At 44.1% G+C, this 17,876-nt stretch overlaps 1 protein-coding gene across 6 annotated transcripts in view; it reads left to right on the top strand.

Moving 5' to 3' along the window:
* Positions 1 to 8,953: 8,953 nt before the first annotated feature.
* YWHAZ (tyrosine 3-monooxygenase/tryptophan 5-monooxygenase activation protein zeta) overlaps positions 8,954 to 17,876 on the top strand; it is a 35,790-nt gene continuing 26,867 nt past the window's right edge. Inside the window, exons 1-3 of one of the 6 annotated variants that reach the window (XM_031669695.1) lie at positions 9,694 to 9,826; positions 10,532 to 10,727; positions 13,756 to 14,060. In XM_031669695.1, the coding sequence (XP_031525555.1) occupies positions 13,767 to 14,060 (294 nt within the window). In that variant the 5' untranslated portion in view covers positions 9,694 to 9,826; positions 10,532 to 10,727; positions 13,756 to 13,766. Of the gene's footprint in view, positions 9,397 to 9,686; positions 9,827 to 10,531; positions 10,728 to 10,917; positions 11,201 to 11,396; positions 11,484 to 11,915; positions 12,259 to 13,755; positions 14,061 to 17,876 lie in introns of those variants that run through there. The other 5 variants (XM_009213441.3, XM_009213439.2, XM_009213442.3 and 2 more) reach the window with 5 other exon arrangements.

Raw genomic sequence — 17,876 nt, 5'->3', positions numbered from 1 at the left:
TGAGACAGGGTCTCACTCTGTCACCCAGGCTGGAGTACAGTAGTGAGATCATAGCTGACTGCAGCCTTGATCTCCTGAGCTCAAGCAATCCTCCCAATTCAGCCTACCAAGTAGCTAGGACTACAGGCCTGCGCCACCATGCCTGGCTCATTTTTTTTTTTTTTTAAATTTTTAGTAGAGATGAGGTCTCCCTATGTTGTCCAGGCTGGTCTTGAACTCCTGAGCTCAAGCAGCCTTCCTAACACACCCTCCAAATTGTTGGGTTTACAGGTGTGAACCACCGGGCCTGGTCAATATTTGAATTTTAATAGCCTTTAAAATGTATGTATTGAGTCCGTGCCCTGAATCATGTAAATACTTCAAAAGAAAATCATGTCTCATTTATTTTCAGTATAAAATAATTGGATTATGCAAGTCTCCTTTTACACCCTATCTTATTTCATTCCTAAGCAAATCTATCCAGGGTCTTTGGTAGAGAAATGAACATAAAGAAAATTTACTGGCACATGCATGCAGTCCCAGCTACCTGGTAGGCTGAGGTGGGAGGATCATCTGAGCTTAGGAGGTCTAGGTTACAGTGAACAGTGATTGCGCCACTGCACTCCAGCCTGGGCAACAAAGTGAGACACTGCCTCAAAAAAAGAAAAAAAAAAAGGAAAAGAAAATGTACTGTTTTTCTTAATAAGAAACATTTTCTTGGCTGGTCTGAAGTTAGTGAGTTATCTCAATTGTTCACAGTCAGTTACAGGTCAAACTTCCTTGTTCTACTCTTTCTTGCTTCTCACTACTGCACCTGGTCTTAAAAAAAATTTTTTTAAGAGAAATAAATACTTCTTGGGCTTAAATACTTGGAAATTTCTGGTTTTAAATATTTAGAATGTGTTTATCAGTGAATTTCATTTATTCATGTTATTATCATATGTAGCATTATTAATAATCTCCAAAATGCTGTTTTCTTCTTAAAAAAATACATTTACTTATTCATTATTCTTCCATTTACCCAATCTTCACCAATTACCTATAAAGAGGTGGCTAATACAATTGGCCCTCCATATCCACCAGTTCTGCATCCATGGATTCAACCAACCAAGAATCAAAAATATTCAAAAACAAAATTGCATCTGTACTGAATATGGACAGACTTCTTTCTTGTCATTATTCCCTAAACAATACAGTATAACTACTATTGACATAGTATTTACATTGTATTCATTACTATCAGTAATATCGAGATGATTTCAAGTATATGGGAACATATGCATAGATTATATACAAATACTACACCATTTTACATAGGGGACTTGAGCATCCATGGATTTTGGTATCACAGAGGAGTCCTGAAATCAATCCCCATGGATACTGAGTGATGACTGTATACTTGTCCTCTCACTGCAAATGTCACTCTAAGGTAGCCCAGAAGTGTCTTTTTTTTGCTTTCATCTTTTCAAACTCAATACCTGTAACTTCTGGCATTTAAACAGCTATTCAATGAACATCTATTCAATGACCATGTGAATGAAAGCATGCATGTGGTTTTTCCAGAACCCAAATCCAATGATGGTGTTGTTTTTTAAAAGACATAATATTCCAAGGTGTCATCATTTTACTGACATTCTTGCATCCCCTGGTCCTGACATTATTTATTGGTTCTTCTAGAAAGGCCCATGAGATGTTCCAGCAAAGAACAGTAGAATGTCATAACCAAGACCTCATCAGGAAATGTGATCTCTATTCTGTCTCTTTCCAGTAGGTATTATTAGGTGCTTTCCCTGGATTTGGTATTCCCTTTATTCTCAGGTCAAGTCCAACAGCCACTTCTCCCTGACCTCTGACTCTCAAATAACTGCAATAAAACAATCAAACCTTCTTTGTCAGCAGCTTGGGGTTAACTGTTCTTTCTAAAGCTTGATCTTCATACTGTCTCCAATCCCTGCTCTCTCGTATCTACAGATGCTGCCTACCCGATATATGTTAACTTATTTATGCTGTTTGCATGCATAAGCTATTGCTAGGTGCTACTGCTGTGACAGAAAAGTCACAAAAGAAAGGTGACCTCATCTTGTAGATTGCTTAGAACTTTTGACAAATAGTGCTTTGTTTAGAGAAAATTCAGCACGTGTCCTGTTCTTTTCCTGTTAGTTATCAATTAGGATGGTCCTACCGTTTTTACTCAATCAGTTTTTTAATTGTCCTAGCCTGAAGCCTACCAAATGTATTAGCCTGACTGAAAAATCCATGTTTAACAAATAAGTGAGGCATTAACTGTGTGAAAAGTAATCATGTCAAAAACATGGATTTGATTTACCCAGAATAACCATCTCGTTTCTTACAGAGTGAGTTTGGATTATGTTTCATATCAATCACTGGAATATTGAAATATTTCAGGGATTCCTGACAATTTCATGGCTAAGAAAGTGTGGTGAGTCCTCCTAAAAAACAGTTTTAGGCCAGGCAATGTGGCTCATGCCTGTAATCCCAGCACTATGGGAAGCCGAGAGGGGAGGATAAGTTAAGCCCAGTAGTTCCAGACCAGTCTGGGTAACATAGCAAGACCCCATATGATTAAAAAAAAAAACAAAAAAAACCCCAAAAACTAAAAATAGTTTTAAGTTAAAAGCAATTGTCCCAAATAAAGACCAAGGAAGCTAGAATACAGACAGGAAAAGTTGTGTATCAGGCCCCAAGAAAACTGCCAGAAATTCACATTGCCTTTATTCCTTTTCCAGATGCCTGTTTTGCTGGGGGTTGGAGGGTGGGGAACAATTTTTTTCTACCGATACATATGCATCTTTACTGCATTTTAAAACTTTAATGAATTCCAGGGTTCACTGTGCTTATTCTTGAGTATTCGGGACTCAAATACAGGCTAGAAAGGGACAAATTCTTCTGACCTTTTCATGAGGTGATGGCTTTTTGAATTGTAAACTGATCATTTTTGAATTGTAAATAAGCACACTTTTGAAACTGTGAGCTCCCCCTGCCTCTACCCACCTCGGGGAGGTGTCATGTGGTGGCAAGCCTCACTGGTTGAACAGACACGTAATACCCGTACCTTTTCTTATTTTTCTTAAAATGTATGAGTACCTCTACAGAAGTGATTTCTGAATTGAAACAGAATTTCTGCTAAGTATATACACGAGCACTGCCGGCACGGTGGCTCACGCCTGTAATCCTAGCACTTTGGGAGGCTGACGTGGGCGGATCACCTGAGGTCAGGAGTTCGACCAGCCTGGCCAACATGGTGAAACCCCATCTCTACTAAAAATACAAAAATTAGCTGTGTGTCATGGCACACACCTGTCATCCCAGCTACTTGGGAGGTGGAGGTAGGATAATTCGTTGAATCCAGGAGGCGGAGGTTGCAGTGAGCCCAGACTGCACCACTGCACTCCAGCCTGGGCGACAGAGCAAGACTGTGTCTCAAAAAAACCAAAAAAACCCAGAACCTTTATTTCTGTACCACTCATCTCAACAGTAACTTCCAAAAGCTATTCCTAATGCTTAACATCAAATTATTGACCTGTGCTTACAACATGTAAAAATATAATACAGTACAAAATACAATTGACTGAAGACTGAAGGGTTAAGATGTTAAAACGGTGTCAAGCTAAGGTTCTTGCTATAACCTTTCCCATCTTTCCATTAAAATATCATGAGTTTTTGAAAAATAAGAGTCAACCATTTGCAAGAGTCTGGGTGGAATTTCCATTGACTACAGCATAGAGGAGGCCAAACTCAGAAACTCTACTATGGATACTTTATCCTCTGAAAAAGAAAAGCAAAGTTGATAGGAAAGAATTTAAGCCTTCAAATTATTATTCAATCAGAATTTACAAATCCCAGAGAACGCACAACAGAAATACAAAGGCCTGGCAGGTGGCTGGTTAAAAACTGTGGTGGGCTGGGCACAGTGGCTCACACCTGTAATCCCAGCACTTTGAGAGGCTGAGGCGGGAGGATCACTTGAGCCCAGGAGTTTGAGACCAGCCTGGGCAACACAGCAAGACCTGCATCTCTACAAAACAATTTAAAAATTAGCCAGGCATTGTAGTGTGCGCCTGTAGTCCCAGCTACTCAGGAGACTAAGACAGGAGTATCACTTGAGCCCAGGAGATCAAGACCACAGTGAGCTATAATAGTGCCGCTGTACTCCAGCTTGGACGATACAGTGAGACTCTGAAACACACTGACAGCTGACAGTGTTCAAATGTGTAGTTTTTCCATTTATAATCACAGCTGATTAAAGAACCATAGATAGCGTCTGATTCTTGACAACATAAATTCCCCTCACTGCAGACAACTGGACAATTGGGTCAGGGGAAGATCTTGTCATGGCGTCCGCTAAACACGCGATGAATGTAAATGTCAGCTGGATTCCAGAATTTGGGCAAGAAAGTACGTACTTGTACCCTCCTACAACTTTAGAACAGTTTTCAAGAGAACAGTAAAGAGAAGCAATGGAAATTTTATCTGTTGGTTGGCCAACTTGGAGACTGGAAATTTCCCTCATTGACATATAACAGAAAAATAATCACCACCACAACGTAACAGCTACCAAAAATTCTGGAGTACAAGGAAATAGGACACCATCTGAAGAGTCTAAGGAAAAGTGGGTATCTGAAAATCATTATAGGAAAATAGGAAAACTTTAGAAAATGTCTGTTTGTGATCTTAATAGGTGTGAGAACATATGGTATCTATCAAAGAGTGACCTATATGGTAAGGATGTAAGGAAACTAAAAATTTAACTGCAAAATTTAACATGCAATGAAGAAAGCAAAATTGCCTCTGGTGATAACCACATCAGTAACCTGTAAGATGAGTGAGTTTTTGTAGGGAACCTTAAACTCTCCATGGATAGTTGGTGCTCATAGCTCAATTTCTTTTTTTTTTTTTGAGGCGGAGTTTTGCTCTGTTGCCCAGGCTGCAGTGCAGTGGCCGAATCTCGGCTCACTGCAAGCTCCGCCTCCTGGGCTCACGCCATTCTCCTGCCTCAGCCTCCTGAGTAGCTGCGACTACAGGCGCCCGCCACCATGCCCGCCTAATTTTTTTGTATTTTTGGTAGAGACGGGGTTTCACCGTGTTAGCCTGAATGGTCTGGATCTCCTGACCTCGTGATCCGCCCGCCTTGGCCTCCCAAAGTGCTGGGATTACAGGCGTGAGCCACCGTGCCCTGCCAGCTCAGATTTCTTAAAGCGTAATTTGCTTACCTCCCTTAGCCCTTACCTCACCGTGCTGCACTGTAACTGTATTTAGTGTGTCCCTGCCCCTAGACTGTGAGCTCCTTTAGGGAAGATCCATGACTTATTCAACTTTATCACCAGCGACTAGCATGATCTCTGACCAGTGAGTCCACATTAAGTGCTTCATGACATGTATGAAGTGAGACCTCACAGTCAGCATGGCTTTCTTTCTTTTCTTTTTTTTCTAAAGAGACAAGGTCTCGGCCAGGCGCGGTGGCTCACGCCTGTAATTCCAGCACTTTGGGAGGCCGAGGCGGGCGGATCACGAGGTCAGGAGATTGAGATCATCCTGGCTAACACGGTAAAACCCAGTCTCTACTAAAAATACAAAAAATTAGCCAGGTGTGGTGGGACACACCTGTAATCCTAGCTACTCCGGAGGCTGAGGCAGGAGAATCGCCTGAACTCGGTAGGCGCAGGTAGCAGTGAGCTGAGAACGCGCCACTGCACTCCAGCCTGGGTGACAGAGCGAGACTCCATTCTGGAAAGAAAAAAAAAAAAAAAGAGAGACAGGGTCTCACTGTGTTGCCCAGGCTGGAGTGCAGTGTGGCTATACATAGGCACGATCCCACTAAGAATTAGCACAGGAGTTTGGATCTGTCCCATTTCTGACCTGCAGAAGTTTACTCCTCCTTAGGCAACCTGGGGTTCTTCCACTCCCAGGGGGTCATTATGTTGATGCTAAATGTTGGCATAGCACACTACAGCCCAGAACTCCTGGGCCCAAGTGATCCTCCAACAGCATGGCCTTCTTGTTTTTTAAAAGCAGGATGCAGAAAAACCCAGTCTGTCACCAAAGTACCATAGAACACAAGGCTAGAGTCTGCAGTGTAGGAATCGAGTTAATAGGTATGGGTTTAAAATACTTTTTTTTTTTTTAACAAAAACAAGGCTAATATAGTAGAAGATGGTATCAAATAAAGTAAAAAGTAAGTAGTGAGACTATTAAATTGATTTAGAATTAAGTGAGGAAATATTACTTCTCTAGGGTCATCCTAGAAGTCAACAGAATAGTTGAGAATACTTACATTTTTCTTTTTTTTTTTTCTTGTTGAGACAGGGTGTCAGTCTGTCACCCAGGCTCAAGTGATCGATCCTCCCGCCTCAGCCCCCCAAGTAGCTGGATTTATAGGCACACACACCCGGCTAATTTTGCGTATTTTTTGTATTGACAGGGTTTCACCACGTTGCCCAGGCTGGTCTCCTACTCCTGGGCTCGAGCGATCCATCCGCCTCAGCCTCCCAAAGACCTGGGATTACAAGCGTGAGCCACTGCACTTGCCCTGTATTTCTTTCAACTGCCTTTTATCGAAAGATCAGTTTCCCTTTTCTTACTCTAATTTTTCCTCCCCTTTTCTTTCATTAAAAAAAAAAAACCTTCCCATATTTTAGATTTGCCAATTACTTTCACAGACATTACAGTGCTATTTTAACAGATAAACTCTCAATTGCGGTGACCTAAAAATAGAAGTTATCCCTCAGTAAACTCCAAAATGACTGGGGAAGGCTTTCATAGGCTTCCAGGGACCCAGGCTGTCTTCATTTTATGACCTCACCCGCCTCTAAGGCCTGGGAATCCTCTCCATTCAGCCAGAAAAACAGGGATGGAATGAACATTCAAACAGGGAGACTTTTATGGGCCAAGCCTGCAATGGAGCACATGCCTGCGGTCATACCCCATTAGCTAGCACTCAGTAACATGGCCACATGTAATTGCAAAGGGGAATGGGCAATGGAGTCTAACTGTGGCTGCAGGAGGAGAAAAATGGGTTTGGTGAATAGCTAGCTTGTCTCTGCCACTAACTGCAGATTATTTCAACAACATATATGCATGATCTGGTGTACTACATGTAGGTAGCCCTTTCCTTACTTTCTCATGAAATCACTGCAACAACCTAATGGAATTGGAAATTAGTATGTCCAATTCAGAAACCTAAGGTCACACAGTTCCGAATGACAAACCAAGATTTAGTCCCTGTTCTGCTGCAAAACCTTCTGCATTATGCTGCATTTCTCCAAATAAAACACGGTGAAGTGAAATTATAGTCTGATAGCATTGTGATTACACTTAAAATATCATATAACTGCTACATCATCAATAGTGTCCATCCGTGGAGATGTTTTCCCAATTGGAGTGATGGACTTGTGCTAATTTACTTGAACTCTTGTCCCATTTTAGTATTTTATTTTTGAGATAGGGTCTCACTTTGTTGCCCAGGCTGTAGTGCAGTGGCACAATCACAGCTAACTGCAGCCTCTACCTTCCAGGCTCAAATGATCCTCCCACCTCAGCCTCCCCAGTAGCTGGGACCGCAGGCCCATGCCACCATGCCCAGCTACTTTTTGTAGAGAAGGGGTTTTGCCATGTTGCCCAGACTGGTCTTGAATCCCTGGACTCAAGCCATCTGCCTCCCTCAGCCTCCCAAAGTGCTGAGATAACAAGAGTGAACCACTGTGCCTGGCCTTCTTCTCATTTTAATGTATAGCATTATATATTGATGTATAGCTCTGACGAGATCATTGCAGTCCCCTATAGAGGAATGAATCAATATTTACTCTCATCACTCATGTCTCATTAGCACTGAGAAACACAAATAGGCATTTCTACTTCTAAAAGATACTTTAAAAATGTGGTTTCTTTCTGTTACTGAAGTTTCCTAAAAATCAAAAAGAAGAAAATAGTTTCATTTTATCTTTACAATCCTTTGAACACTAGAGATATCAATCACATATATCCATTTACAAATGAATAATAGCTAGGTTACTCTGCGTAAGAAATATACGTATGTGTATATTCGTTTAATCCTCAGCGTCACCTAATGAGTTAAGTGTTTTTGTTGCCAGTATTTTATTGCCCTGGCTATCAAAGCACATAGAGGTTAACCAACTTGAGTGAGGTAAGAGTTGCGCATTGAAGAAAATAAAACAGGTCAGGGTATTAGTGAAAGTCTCCAGCAACGTTCCCAGGGTTCATAGGTTCTATTTATTCTGCTCTGTATGCCATAGGTTATTCCTTATTTCTTGAAAGATCTTTTCCTCAGGACTTTCATAACATCCCCTGTTCCTTTCTTGCAGCTTCATTGTATCTTTATTGTGCAGACACGTTGACTTGAGTATGTAAAACCTAACAGTGCCTATTGTTGCGCTAAAAAATGCCTTTCTATTAAAGCATGAGGCAAAAACCTAACTTAGCTCTTTCTTTCCTAAACTCACAATTTATAGAGAAACCCCTTAACCTCCTCTGAAACAAAAGGCATACACGCTGCATAGACATATATTTGAGACATTAAAGAAACATGAATTTCCATTTTAAAAAACGTTTAACTTAGTATCCTCTGTCAAATTTCTGGTGCCTACTACAAAACTGGAAAAAACTGTTAAAAAAATAGCTTTTGAAATATTAGTCATTTTAAGTGAGTCACGCCCTAAAAAGAATTTACTTGGGAGTCAAAGCTAGTTGACCCTAACATCTCAGAAATAAAACTCCAATTTGTTCATCTATTTAACCTACCATGAGTTTGTGATTTGGCAGCTTGTGAAAAACAACAACAAAAAACCCACTGAAATGGAACTGGTCACTGGAAACTCTCTTTCTGGTCTGTACTATCTAAATGCCAGCTGTCATGTCAGGCAAAAAGTAATTTGTAGAGCAGCTTTGTGGTCCACTGTATTATGCAGGAAAGACAATGTACTGGAAGAGCGAGGACTCAGTCATTTCGTGTCTACTACTGAGAAACTAAATTCTGTAGAGAACATGGGGCTAAATGAAGCTCAATAAAGATACGTTGGAAGAATCAATGAGGAGTTTACACAAGGGTAAAATAGAGTTCCAAGCGCTCTCATTGCTAACCGTACAGTCTCTATGACTGTTGCAAGTGGTTTTGCAGGTCATCCAGGCACTAACCTTTTCTTAGCCCGAACACATTTAAAGAGTGAAGGGGCAGCGACACTGTGAATGTTTCTCTCTGAACTTCCTTAAGTCAACTGGGCGGAGGCCCTACCCGTTCAGGCACCTGCAATTTCCGCCCTTCTCCTTCCCCTTCTTCCGGGCTACTGTCCCCGCTCATCACCCGGCCTGTGGTCCACTCCTACCGCCAGCTGGAACCCTGGGGACTACTAGGTCCCTCAAACCTTGCTTCTAGGAGACGAAAAGGTAATGATCGTCATGTGTTAAGTCACTGCAGTATGAGGTCTTCACGTGAAAGCTTTATTTGGGTAGGAAAACCTAGCCTACGAGAAACGGGTCCGTGCGGTCATGCCTGACTGCCTGTCTCCGGGTCAAGGCTGCCAGGACCAGCTCCAGCCCTCCGCCAGAGAAGGTTGTCCTTTCCCCTCGGAACTCTGGCTTCCCTAAAGCGGACGCGCCTCCTTCCAGGCCTCACCTCCCGCCGGCTCCGCCCGGCCCGGCCCATCTCGTCCCCACCTCGGCGCCCACCCATTGTCCCCTCGGGCAGTCACCGAGCGCAGATCCCGAGCTCTCGATTGGAACGCCTCCCCATCACTCAGCCACACTCAGGGGCTGGACGCCTCACTCCCGTTTCCGAGCCATAAAAGGTCTAGGGCCGCTTCCCCCAAGCCAGCAGGTAAAGCCGCGGCGGCGGGAGGGAGGCCGGGAGGGGCCGCGCGCCCCGGTCGGCCCCACCGGGCAAGGGGAGCGGCGTGGGGGCGGGGGGAGCGCACCACACACAACCCTCCCTTGCCGTGCGACCGCGCCCGGCCCCCGCCCCGCAAGTCCTGATCACAATGCCGGAGCCGCCGAGCCACCCTCGTCATCCTGCCCGGGGACGGCCCTGGGGCAGTTACTACCGCGAAGCACGGAGGGCGGGGCGGGGCGGGCCGGGCCTCGGGGAGAGGTGGGGGGATGTGAAAGGTCCCGGATGTTACTGAACGGGAGCCCCTTCCAGAGGGAGTGACTGGGGCAAGCGCAGACGGCCTGAGCGAAAGCTAAGGTGGGGGTAGGGAGAGAGCGCCTTCCCACAGGCTGAGAGGAAGAGTGGACCGGCGGAGGCTGCAGGGGAGAGGGAGAGAGAGGGCGTCGGGGACCCAAGGGGAAGGCGAGGAGTGGGGGGGTTTGCGGGAAAAGAAAAAAAAAGCTTCCTGCCTAGGTGCACTCGGGACAAGCGTAGAGGAGCTGGGAGCCGAGCGGGGTGGGAGAAGTGGCGGCTGCGGGCGAGGACGCACGCGCCTCCGCTCGCCCTCCAGCGCGGGCGGGCAAGACGCGCGCCGGGGAGCGGCGGTTGCGCGGGGCCCAGATCGCTGTGGGCACCAATCAACGGTTGCCATAGCAGCGTTTGACGTCATCGTGCGTGTGGTGCCCCTGCTGCCGGGGCTGGTGATTGGAGGAAACCCCGTGTCTGCGGAGCGGCTGTAGCCTGTGAGCAGCAAGATCCAGGGACAGAGTCTCAGCCTCGCCGCTGCTGCCGCCGCCGCCCAGAGACTGCTGAGCCCCTGTCCGTCCGCCGCCACCACCCACTCCGGACACAGGTGAGGAACCTGGCCGCCGCCGCGCCCCGCTCCTTCCTGTCCCAGGCCAGCCTTCCGAACGCGTGGGAGCCGTCCTCGCTCCGTCCCCTCATCCCCACTAGCCCCGCGGTGGCGGCGCCGGGCTGAGGCGGAGTCTCCTCAGCGGACACGGGCGGCGGCTCCTCTTCCGCTGAGCTCGGGCGGGCGGCTAGCGGCCGCCTCCGACTCCTTGCTTCCGCATCGACGCCCCGGCGCCGATCGGTGCTCGCTCCCCCGTCCTGCTCCCGGGGGTGGGGAGGGCGCCCACACGCGAGATCCCCGGGGATCCCCCTGTCGCCGGCTCCCAAAGGTGGACGAGGCATGGCCGGGGCGCCGCCGGCCGCGATCTGTCCCCACCCTTGTCTCTGCGGGCTCCCACCCCCTCCCTCGTCGCCCTTCTCGCTTCCGCCCGAGATAATGACTCGGCGGCGGCGGCGGGCATCGCAGTGGCGCAGGTGAGGCCGCCCCCTCTTTTCTCCCTCGGCCGCCCCCTCCTTCCCCTCCCCCGCCCCCTCCCCCTCGCGCAGCCTCTGCGCTAGGCGCTGCGGCGGCAGGACCCGGCCCTCCCCCACCCCGGGAGGCGGTGGCGCGGCGGGGAGGGGCCGGGGGCCTCGGGGATCCAGGAGCGAGGGAAAGGCCTGGTCGAGAGCGGGCCGGAGCCCAGGCCTGGCACGGCGGCGCCCGCCAGGTAGACCGGGGCGCGGCTGCGCGCCGGCGCGAGGGGGAGCACACTGCGGGGTGAGGTTTTGGGGTGGGGCTCTCCTGGGACCTAGAGCTGAATTTCGTGGGCTCCGCGGTGGGAGGAAGGACTTGAAATTTCCTGGTGGGGGTGGGGGATGGGTCTGACTTTTTTTGCTCCTTTCGAACGGGCGGAGGAGGTGCGGACGGGGGCTGCGAGTCCAGGTGGGGGTAGAGAGCGGGGTGGGGAGCCCGCCGTCGGCTTCCGTACGTGTTGGACTAGAACTGGAGGTTCCTTGCGCTCGGTTTGGGGGCGCATATCCTGCTTTGGGGGCGGGTGACCCTGAGCATAGCCGCTGGTGGCTCGCTCTGCTGGGTGTGGCTCTCGTCCCCTCCCCCACCTGCAGCTGTCGGTCCCTTAGAGACGCTGTACACGGGCATCGGCGCTGATCGGTGGCGGGGAAGGCGCTGGGTGGGAGAGCGGGGTGTGTCCGTGGCGGGGCTGGTAGTGGTTCCGCTTCTGCGGGCGGCTGTGGCGTCTCTGCCCCGGGGTCGGGCGGCTTCGCTCCCCCCCCCCGCGCCACGGCTTGGGCGGGGGCGCGGGCTGCTCCTCCCTCTGGCTCCGGTCGGAGGAGGGGGGAATTAACACTCTGCAGTAGGTTGGGCTCCCTGACACAGATCCGCCATGACAAAGGAGAGTCGGGGACTTGAGCGGAGGCTCCGACTTGGGCGGAGCCTGGAGGGGGGTGGTTGCGGATAAGTGGACCGGAGGATTTTCACTTTAAAGTCCGGGTCTGCCGGTTTTCGTTTCACCGTAGTCGACGTCTCAAGTCAGGTAAGGGTTAAATGGGTGCGGTGAGTCCTGCCCGCAGTGTAGAGGCGAGGCCTTGGAGCACTCATTACTGTGTGAGAAACCTTATCCACTTCCTCTTGTACCGAAGTGATTGGGTAGAGAATCCTTTGTACTGGTTTAAATCATTTTTCATTAGAAGCAGAATTAACCAGAGACTGTTTCTGAGATCCTAAGGGAAAAATTAGTAATTTAGACACCTGAGGAAAATAATGCCGTCATAAAGGTTAAATAGTTTACGTATTGAGCCAGTACCTTGTATCCAAAGTGGCTAAATAATTTGTTTAAAATGTGGGGACTTGTTCTAATTTAGTTAAAAAAATAGTGTGAGATTTCCCTGGGAATGCAAAAGATGATTAATATTCGGGAGTCAGCTTCCAAGGTGAACTCTTCCGTTCACCTAATTTAAAAGTGCACTTCATTCAGGGTGTATATTTTTCTCTAAAGTCGTTTTTTTTTTGGTGTGGTATCGCTGTGTGGATTAGTATCTTTGTGCTGTTTGCCAACTTGCCAAAGGATATCTTTCCAGAAAAATGTGGCTGAGGTAAATAGAAAAGGTCTAGGAAACTAAACCGCGAGGGAAAGAGAATTAGGTGGATAGTCATGGTGAAGAACAGCTTGAGTGATAACATCCAATTACAATATGACAGCTAGACCAAAATGCAGCACTTCTACATTTCAACTGGAGCAATGACATTGGAAACACTTGTAAATCAAGTACTTCCAACGTGATATATTCTAGTACTCACAGTAAGAGTTGAAGTGCCATGACTTGTGGATATTTTTAAAGCATGTGGACATATAACAAGGAGTTGAGGCATTAGGGTCAGATATTGATCCTTTGTGGTGGATTTATACTCAAAATATCTGAAAACAAACAGTTTGGTCATTCCTCCCCCCAAATTGTTATGCTATTATTGGCTGGCAAATGTTGCAGAGATCTAGTAGTTTGGGGTGGGGGTAACACTAAAACTAAAATTTAATCACTCCTGACGAAAGTATTATGAAAGTAAAAAGACGAGTTAAACTGACAAGAATTATGATTCTGGAAATATGATAGAAATCCAGATGTTCTCTGTAAACAATGCTTTTACTATGGAAGAAAAGCTGCTTAATTTCAGATCACTTAGTGGTATTGGAAATGAGTTGAGATTTTGGTCAAGTAAGATTAGGGATAAGTTTTTGAGGCAGCTTTTGAAAGTAATTTTGACCTTATGTGAAATCTGTATCTTCTGAACAAATTTTAGTTTTGCTACACTGATGTGTTAATGGCTGAAAGTTTACCTCTGATGCTGAGTATGCTGAATTTTTTTTCCTTTTCTGACTATCCTTTTGTGAAGCTGCATTTTAATTCCTCATGTGAACAGTCTTCCACAGGCAGTTAGATTTCAGGTTTAAAAAACTCATTTACCACAGGTATAATTTTGAGTCTGTTTATTTTGATGGGAAAAATTTTAAATACTCCTTTTTTCCCCCCTGCAGAACATCCAGTCATGGATAAAAATGAGCTGGTTCAGAAGGCCAAACTGGCCGAGCAGGCTGAGCGATATGATGACATGGCAGCCTGCATGAAGTCTGTAACTGAGCAAGGAGCTGAATTATCCAATGAGGAGAGGAATCTTCTCTCAGTTGCTTATAAAAATGTTGTAGGAGCCCGTAGGTCATCTTGGAGGGTCGTCTCAAGTATTGAACAAAAGACGGAAGGTGCTGAGAAAAAACAGCAGATGGCTCGAGAATACAGAGAGAAAATTGAGACGGAGCTAAGAGATATCTGCAATGATGTACTGGTGAGAATCAATTGAGTCTGGCTTCATTATACTGTAAGGTTCCTATGAGTATCAGTTACATTACTCTCAACGTTTTCTTCGGTTTATCTTTTCCTTCTAAACATTGTGTGTTCAAATTTAAAAGTCTTCATGGTGTCATAACTAAAAAGATGTTAAGACAATTATAGATACGTGTATGTAAAGTAATTGTAATGATGATGATGAAACAGTTCAGTTTTAAAAATAACAGACTTTAGTATTGTATTGTGTGTTAATTGAAAAGATAAACTAATAGTATTACTGCTTTACTTATGGTTAGAACATTTGTGGTAGCTCTATAGCTGGTTATCTTAAATGTACATCTATGGATAAAGGAATTTTACATATTTTATGTAAGAGAGATGTAATAGGATACTGATTGTAGAAATAGTACTCTTCTCAGGATTAGCCGCTATAATGTTAATGTAATGAGTCAGCCATGCAGAAAACTCTGGCGTCACGACTATGAAACCTCTTTCCTGCATTGAATTCTTGAAAATAAATTTTGAACACTCACAACCATGATGAAAGGTTATGAATAACTCAAGCTTGATTTTTCCAGTTTGAATCGAGTATTTTAAGTATTCAGTACCTACTGTGTTGAAGCACTGCGCTTAAAATGATTAAACTACATTTTGGTTAATTTTAATCTGTCATACAAAGTAGGGCTTTTTGATCAAGAATAGTTTAAATTTGAGGATAAACTAGTAGAAAATCCAAGCTGGCAGTTTTTGGAATAATATTTAAAGTGATTTTGCTAAATGGTTACACTTAACCAGTATGGCAGGACTCTGATATACAAAGAGGGGCAGCAACATCGCGATTTTTCTGGACAGGTTACTGAATGTGGGACTCAGTATGGAAATCCAGGTGTGTTACTTATTATATGAACCTTATTTATATGGAAGAAGTACTGTAATGAGCAATAGGATAATGTCTGATGTGGTTGTGGGTTTGGGGTTTTTGTTACGGTTGTGATGATGCTATCATTTCTTTACACTTGTATTTACTAATGGAGTAGCATCAGTTCCTAAACTGTATTTTTCTCAAATGATACTTGACACTGTCTTTTAAAATAATAGTGATTTTTAAAAACATGCTTATTTGGGTTCACAATCACAAACTCAATGAGACATCTGTCTTGGGGCTTTTTTGTTGTTGTTCTTATTGAAACCTTTACAATGATAGCTGTTATTTGTATCTAAGTTGAAAAAAGGAATATCTTGCTTTTATTGAGGCCAAGTGACAAATACCTATCTTGTGATTTTGCTAAGGTAGTAAGAATATTTAAATTTTGAAAATGTGATTTTTTTTTCTATAATAAAAAATGTATTGGGTTTTTTTTTTTTTTTCCTTGCTCTCCTTACTAATATCTGTGTAAGTGTAACTCAGTTTTGTTCAGTCTGGTGTTACACTTGATCAAAAAGTTTTTATTTGGGCTTCAAAGGATGTGTTACAAGTTAACATTTCCCTTAAGACAAAAGTCAATTTTAGGAATAAAAAGGAATGTGACATTTACCTTTTAATAACACGCTTATTTGCAATACCAGGTAGGTATGTGCATGTTTTCCATATACAAAGTATAAAAGTTCTTGTCATTGTGAGTCTTCTCCTGGGAAAAGACTTGTAGCAGGTTTGTTTTTTTGTGTTTCTTTTGAGACTGAGTTTTGCTCTTGTTGCCCAGGCTTGAGTGCAATGGCATGATCTTAGCTCACTGCAACCTCAGCCTCCCGTGTTCAAGCAATTCTTCTGCCTTGACCTCCCTAGTAGTTGGAATTACAGGGCGTGCGCCACCACGCCCAGCTAATTTTTGTATTTTTAGTAGAGATAGGGTTTCACCTTGTCGGCCAGGCTGGTAACCAGGTCAGGTCTAACTCCCAACGTCAGGTGATCCACTCGCCTCAGCCTCCCAAAGTGCTGGGATTACAGGGGTGAGCCACCATGTCTGGCCCAACTTGTAGCAGTTTTGACTATGCTTCCCTTTGGTTTCCTTATCAAGAAAAATTTTTTGCGTAGAACCAGTAGATGAGGATGACAAGATAATCTCTTAATATTAATAGCTTCTTGTTGTTACGATTATTAAGGAGTTTGATTCTGGTCCCTACCCACATTGTTACCCTCTAGAATAGCACTGGCTTCTTAAAAAGTCTAAATGGTATTTACACTTTGAAAGTTTGGATGAATGAGAGTTTTCTTTACTATACAAGTGGGTTCGAAGAGAATACTAAACAAGCTTTGGCTTCCAGCCTTAGTCTTTTTAAGAGTAAGACTTAGTGATCTTTGCATACTCAGAACGTGTAGTAGATGCTCAAATATTTGTTAAACAAGCAGAAAGACTTCTTTTGAGAAAGGATACAATTAGGTCAGCAGCACTGCAAAATTTCGCTGGCTTTTTCTTTTTCTGCTTGGGAAAATTTGATATTTACAGATAATAGGCTTCTTTTTCCTACCATCTATTTCAAATAGGTCACATCGACTCTGGAAACATTGCATAAAATTCCTTTTCCCCTTTTTAGTGAAATGGAAGAATAAAGTGTAGCAGAACTGGTATTTCTACTAGAGAAAGTTTTTGAATCATTGTTACTTAATGATTATTAAAAATATTTTAAATTATATATTTGAGATTTTACATGATAAAAAATCAATTATAATTTTTTATTACTCCAGCCTTTTCTGGGCTTTGAGATATATATATATGTATATACACATATACATATATATACACACTTTAATTTGAGAAAAATAAGCAGGTAATCCCTTTGCAGAATTAATGGTATTGGCTGGTGGCATTAGTGATAACCAGATTTTTTATATTGAGCACCTATTTTATAATAGCTATGAAAATATACTCTTCCTACAAAAAGCAGCTAATCTCCAACGTTCTGAGTTTTTCTGAAGAACTTTTTAGTAACCCATTCTGGTTACATGTATTTATCAATTGTTTAACCATTTAATAAGCAAAGAGCTTGGACCATGTTGCTTATTACAAGAGTTAATAGAGCATTACCGTGGGAAGTGGTCACTGGCATGTTCTTCACAATGTGGACTTTTCATTATGTAAAAGAACTTCGAGTTCTTCTCTTCCATGTGTTAATTTGAAACTGCAATATGTGAACTAATGCAATCTGCTTTTCCTGCCAGATGCTTAGACAGAAACTCTCTTGGTAGTTGGGGAGGGACTCAACACTAGTACCTCTTTAAACCTGAAAGATGGCAGCCAAAAATTGGGTAGTTTTTATCTTGCACTTGATGAAATGAATTCCAAGGAAATACAGTCTAGGAAGACTATTTCAAACTCAAAGAAGTATGTCGAGGTGAATAATGGAGCTCAAGATACTGAATCAAACTAGTTTTACCATTTAATAGATGCATGGCCTGAGGAAATCACTCAGAGTCCCTCTGAGAAAACTAAGCTCAATTAAATAGGAATAATTCTCATCCCCCAGGGTTGTGGGGAATGAGAGGTAAAGCACCTTGACTACCTTTTGTGTCCTGTTTATTTTAGCTTTTCAGTTCTATTTAAAAGCGTGAGCCTGCCTGTAATAGTGCAGGGGTCTCTTAACTCATAGTCCATGAATGGAATTTAGAAGATGGACGAAGCCTTTAAGATTGTGCATTTTTCTGGGGCAGAAGGTCCATGCCAACCATCAGATTTTCAAAGATTTCATTTTAAAATTTAAAATCCACTGCTATAGGCAAAGAATGACTTTATAGGAAGTCTACGACAGGAAGCAGTGTAAAATTGTGTGTCTAACATTCATAACAGTTGGCAACTGCAGTTCAGTAATCTTAATAGTG

The sequence above is a fragment of the Papio anubis genome, chromosome 8 (genome assembly GCF_008728515.1).
Source record: "Papio anubis isolate 15944 chromosome 8, Panubis1.0, whole genome shotgun sequence".
In the NCBI taxonomy this organism is placed as follows: domain Eukaryota; kingdom Metazoa; phylum Chordata; class Mammalia; order Primates; family Cercopithecidae; genus Papio; species Papio anubis.
This window is presented reverse-complemented; position numbering and strand designations above follow the sequence as displayed.